Source organism: Loa loa (genome assembly GCF_000183805.2).
Source record: "Loa loa unplaced genomic scaffold supercont3.66, whole genome shotgun sequence".
NCBI lineage: Eukaryota > Metazoa > Nematoda > Chromadorea > Rhabditida > Onchocercidae > Loa > Loa loa.
Genome location: NW_018108246.1, coordinates 14,662 through 20,736, shown reverse-complemented (window position 1 = coordinate 20,736; position 6,075 = coordinate 14,662). Strand labels below are relative to the sequence as shown.

At 34.0% G+C, this 6,075-nt stretch overlaps 1 protein-coding gene across 1 annotated transcript; it reads left to right on the top strand.

The window, feature by feature from the left end:
- Nucleotides 1–712: 712 nt before the first annotated feature.
- LOAG_04094 (hypothetical protein) lies at nucleotides 713–4,363 on the top strand (the record flags this gene model as incomplete). Its single annotated transcript, XM_003139631.1, has 9 exons — nucleotides 713–861; nucleotides 1,097–1,259; nucleotides 1,437–1,523; nucleotides 2,377–2,541; nucleotides 2,823–2,978; nucleotides 3,226–3,423; nucleotides 3,669–3,803; nucleotides 3,868–4,023; nucleotides 4,190–4,363. The coding sequence occupies 9 exons, from the start codon at nucleotides 713–715 to the stop codon at nucleotides 4,361–4,363; spliced, it is 1,383 nt and encodes a 460-aa protein (XP_003139679.1).
- Nucleotides 4,364–6,075: the final 1,712 nt, after the last annotated feature.

The following is a 6,075-nucleotide window of genomic DNA, read 5'->3' as shown; positions in this document are numbered from 1 at the left end:
TCATCCTACCAAAATACCAAGTCAGTTGATTTTCAGCTTATCAGTAACAACCGAATCAATAATTTTTTTCAGAAATGAAATTTATATATAATGAGCAGATAATAGGATAAATTTATCATGCACATGTAATATTAAAATCAAGAAAATGGTTATGGCGCAAGAAAGTGATAACAGTGATATCAGCACTGTAACATTTTCTTTCGCTTCATTTCGAAATTTAATGTAGAAATTTATTCCGATCTTTCCGTTAGATTAATCTAATGTTCAAATGATAAATTGTTCAAGCAACTTGAAGAAGTAATTGATTGACTCCTTCTTAAGTTGCATTTGATCTGACAACAGTGGACACTTTGCATCCTTTGGTCTTATTCTTCTTCTGAGATCGTTTTCCAAAATTTTATTTGTTAGTGATAATTAAAATATCTCAAAGGTTTAATGGTAGGATGATGAATTAGAAGACTTGAATCCATCACAATGATAAACGTTTTATTTCAATTCTTGACTGGATCAAATGGATTACCAAGAGCAACTATGTCACTGTGAAAGCGTATAAGCCGAATAATATCACAATTTGAAGGACAAAGGTCAAGGGTCGTCATTTGGTTGAGCAACAACTGTGTTCCTTATGATATTTGCTCTTTCATTTCTGCTCAGTAGCAGATGTTGATGTGTCGAGAGCTGCTCTACTGCTTCGCATTGTTTACTGAACATCATGTTGCACGCGGCGGTGCTAATAATTTTGGCTCACGCTGTTAACACGGAAGAAATAACGAAACTTCCAGGGACGGAGCATCTAAAAATAAATTTCAAGCATTATTCGGGATATTTTCAAGTTTCAGACATTCATCATTTGCATTACTGGTAAGTTCTGTTGAATTCCTACGATAAAAATTTGTAAATCATATGATCAAAAAATTTATTCACACAAATTTTTTTGAAATACTTTTCATATGATGTCATTTGAATTAGTAATTCTCTTCTAGAAATCTCGCAAGCAAAATGACCTCTAGACATACCGATGTGTTTTCAATTTCTAATAAAAACTTTTGATTGGACAATTAATTAACTTGGCTGCGATAGAAAGAGATTATTTGAGGTTTGTGGAATCACAGAATAATGCAGCGACGGATCCGCTGATATTTTGGTTCAATGGAGGTCCTGGTTGCTCATCATTAGATGGCCTATTGAATGAAATGGGTCCATATCTTATCAGCGATGATGGTAAAACACTTCATCGCAATCCTCATGCATGGAATCAGGTATCCAAAGCGAGTTGGAACGGCTAATTTAAAGGATTCAACTATGAAACAATTTTCTCAAAAAGCGTCTTTTGCATAGTTACATTGGAAAATTAAGAAGTTGATTTTATGTTTCCATTATACTGATTAAAAGGATTCAACTATGAAGCAATATTTTTTTTTTTTCATTTCTTCCAGATAGCTTCCATAGTTTATATAGAATCACCTGCCGGAGTCGGTTATTCATATTCTACCAACGGGATTATTAAAACCGATGATGATCAGGTACCATTTGAGATAACTTTTTCAATCTATTTTCAAAATTCCCGGCAGTTCAGCTCCATTCATTTGAAGTAATTCTGCTTTCATTCCAATTCTGAAACACTACCGATCATTACGGCAATATCATTCTTCTTATATATCGTTTAATTTGTGACAAAATTCTCTCCTCAGATCTTATCAACCTTTATTACCTCTTAGGTTACGACATTATTTTGCTCTTAATTACTATTACATTTATTAGCTAATCATCTCATCCCACTAATCAACAGTTTTTCTGATTTTAATTGATAAAACTTTATATCCACATTTTGCAATCACTGAAAGGAAACTAAGGAAAATCGGAAGAGTTCATTAAATCAATAAACGTTCACTATCGGCGGGATGAAATAACAGAGGGTGGGACGAACTACAGTAAAAAGATGAAAATTTCTAAAAGGATTCGAATCGATTTTATTACTTTTGTTCTGTTTGCTTTACATTATTTGTTTTTACTTAATTTTATGGTGGGCCTAATTCAAGGTTTTTTTTATGATGGGCCTAATTCAAGAGTTGAAATATTTGCCATGCTGTGATTTACATTCTCGGAAATGTGTTTCCGTATTCAATTGACATTACTTCATGCTTACTTTCTCCGTATGACTAATGCGAGTGCGATATTCGAATACTCAAATAAGTATTCATTTAATTTAAAACAACAAGGCCAGGGTACATAGTGTGGTACAAATCACCTATTGTGTTCCCTTCGTACCTACTTTGTTGTGAAATAGCTTATAATGAAAAGTGAAGGCAAAGGATATATCTCAAAATTTTTATTTGAGTTTTATTTTTTATTTTAATTTTCAGTTAGTTGTTTTAGACAGCCAGAGAGAATTATGCTGCTTTCAAAACATTTTTCGAAGCGTTCCCAGATTTCTATAATCATTCCGTTTATATCATGGGAGAAAGTTATGGTGGCATCTATGTACCGACGTTGGCTGCCCTTATTATTCGTGGTCTCAAAGAATTCCCGATAAATCTCAAGGTTTCTCGTCATTTCTCTTTTTCTTTCCACTTTATGGAATGGTTTCCCATTTGTCAGTTTATGGTAAGACATAGTCATTGCTTAAAACTCAGTCATTGTTACAATTGTCAACTGTTTTCGCCGTCGTACACATAAAAAAGTTTTGAAGTAGTTGAGTGATAAGTGAACATCGGAAGAAGCACATCTGGTTGAGTGAATATTCTGAATTTAAAGTTTCTTTTCTGAGGTATCAAGCTATTTACGATTCGCTGGTTTTCAGTACAAGAAGTCATAATTTTTAGGGTATCGCAATTGGAAATGGGTACGTGAGTGAAGTCCTAAATATCGATACATCAATACATTTCGCCTATAGTCATGGACTCGTTGATGAGAAGACTTGGAATGCGCTCCAAAACGAATGTTGTCATGGCTGCATTAACACGTGTGAGCTGACGAATGTCACAGAAAAGGAGTGTAAAAACAAGGGGAGTGCTTGTCATTTTTAAGCAATATTTTCGAAATCTTTCTTTAGACTAATAATTTTTCATATCCCTATTATCATCCCGTAAGGTGAGGGATCTATCCAACAGTAACCACTTAATGATACCACGAAATGGCATTAGATCAATCTTTGAAAGATGAAATTCGTTTGTTTTATTAATGTAATAATTTTTCTTTTCTAATTTTGAGCGGAATTTCTTGAAGGTTCAAGAAATTTTCCAATTTATATGGTCCGGTAATCTGAATCCATATGATTTGTATCGGGATTGTAATTCAAATCCTGAATTAAACAAAGCTCGAATACGTGTTATGAAATTTGGTCTTACTGCTTCACGTTTACTTAAAAGTAATGAGCCAGGGATGGAGCAGAAACCACTGAAATCTGTTTTGGCTTATTTGAGAGTGAGTTTATTTCTTGGCAAACTTTTGCTCCTAACATACCAAAAAATATTTGTTTTCAGTTTTCGCGGATATATTTGGACTTCTTGCAATTTTTCAACCGAAAAATTCAATTTACTTCGAATTTTGAAAATCCCAGATGTGTCATACCATAACTGAAATTTGTGCAAGCGCTTAATTCTTAAGCGACAAGTAATTTTATTTTTACGAAGTTTTGCAAATTTTACACCGATCATTTCTCATTTTAGCGTACTAGTCCTCTGTCTGGAGATGCACCTTGTTTAAACGACTCAGCAATGATCCAGTATATGAACAATGCAGAAGTGCGCCGTGCGCTTCACATCCCAGAGAATTTGCCTAAATGGGATGTATGTAGCGATGAGGTAGGACAAGTGCAATCGATAAGTGTTATGTTTTGCTTTTCTGCGCAAATGGATCATATTACAGATGGCAACGAAGTATGACAAGATATACAGCGATATGGCACCTTTTATAAAAGAAATAATTAAAGCAAGCGTTCAAGTGTTATTGTATTATGGTGACACTGATATGGCATGCAATTTCATTATGGGGCAACAATTTTCTGCTTCGCTCAAGTTGCCGGTATCTTTTCTAAATTTCAGATTGATGAATAATATTTAGTTCTAAGTATTATGACAAATGAGAAGCTGATGTAAAGTAGGCTCCAAATCATTCATGCATTTGCATACATTCTGCATTTTGGTTATCTTCTTCTGCACGCAGTTCGGTAAAACAATGATTTTTTCAGAGGAGAAAAAGAAAAGAGCCATGGATATTTGATTCTCAGATAGCTGGTTTCAAGACTATGTACAAGGGTTTGACATTCCTAACTGTTCGTGGTGCTGGACATATGGCACCGCAGTGGCGTGCACCACAAATGTATTATGTCATCCAGCAATTCATCAACAATCGACCCTTTTAAAAGAACAAAAAACTGTTAAAAGTAGATAAACTTACAGTTTGATTTCACTTTATTTGTTGTACAATCACTTGATATAACTACTTGTTGCTATACGAATTCGAGCTATTAACCTCTTATATTTCAACGGAATTCGAAATTTGTGTCAGATAAAGCAGAAATTTCATCAATTCTTCTCCACAATTCCATCAAATCTTCATGAAAATTTACATTATTGTAATGTATTTTCGCTTATTTTATTGTTTTTTCTGCGAGAGGAAATAAATTGTTCAGTTTGAATATTTACTGCAGGCATGGGCCAAGCACAGGCCTTTTCCCCATGCCCTTTTGTCCAAGCTATTTAAATGAAAATAGAAAATAAAAGAACGATTTAATATTTGGTCTGATAATTGCTTTTCATGTAAATACTATGAAAATAAACCGGACAATTTCTGGGCTTCATGAAATTATAGATTTGAAAATTTGAAAGAATTATTTGTAAATTAATCTGAATTTTACTAATGGAATAGTCATTTTTGCTTCACTGATGAATTTTAATTTTCTACTGATGAGTGTTATATTGGCCATCTACGCCATAGAGCGAGAAATGTTTTTGCAAGGTTGTAGAATCTGAAAACAGACCCTTTATCTAATTTTCCGACAAGTTGACTTGTTTTTTTTGCTTTATGTAATTTAAGATGTCTTGTATTGCAGGCTTTATAACTGCGCTCCACACACATGCAGCAATCGAAAGCATAAACTGCATATTACTGTCGTAAAATGTTTCTGAGGTTATCATTTCTTTGTAATACCAATCATACTGATGACTTGATTGTCAATACTTCAGGACTCCTATATCTCTCAACTTTCCAACTTCCAGTAATCTGTCCTTCAGATCATAGAAATCAGTCATTAGTCTATACTTGGACATTGCGTTTTCACGCAGTGTCGAAATCTTTTTACTTGCAGTTGCATGTAGCAATCGATTCTTTCATTTTAAATATTTCGATATAATTAGAAAAGATCAGCCTGGGATAATATTAAATCGAAAGCTATCCTAATCAATTCATTTGTTTTTCTATCATACCTTCTCCTTCTATAAGTAAGTCCCACACTTCGAGAATGTTGAAGCCAAAAAATGCCGCCTTTTACAATCTGTTCCCAAATCAGTCCCTGTGCATTTTCCCGATTTTCGTTGTTAATCATGGTATGATCGAAATTTTAGAAGGGATGGTAAGGTGTTGAACGGTTCCAGGAAAGTGATTTAGATATGCTTTCATCGTAAACTCCCAAATCACTGTACTCCATTGAAACATGATGAAGAAATCTTCCGGAAAATATGTTCCTGAAAAGAATTGCAACACAAATAGTGGAACTGATATGAAAATAAAGTGAGGAGAGTTTCAGACAAAAAGAAATATGTGAGGTTGTGAAGTCAGAGAAGAGAGAACAAAAGAAGAGACGATGTGGGAATTGATGAACGGGAAAGTAAGAGTGGGGTTTATGTTGGGGTCTTTGCAGCGTCATTTACGTAGATCATTGTGTTATTTGTTCTGTTCATTTCACTCGTTCTTTACGTGAATTTCCATTTACTTTTGAAGTAAGTATTAAATAAATTAAGTGTTATGGAATATTTCAACGTTAATGAGGAGAAATGAATTAGAGAGGATAACGAACGCGCACAACCAGTTCACACAAAATACAAAGAAGCACGTATGATCCCCAGCAAGGTAAAC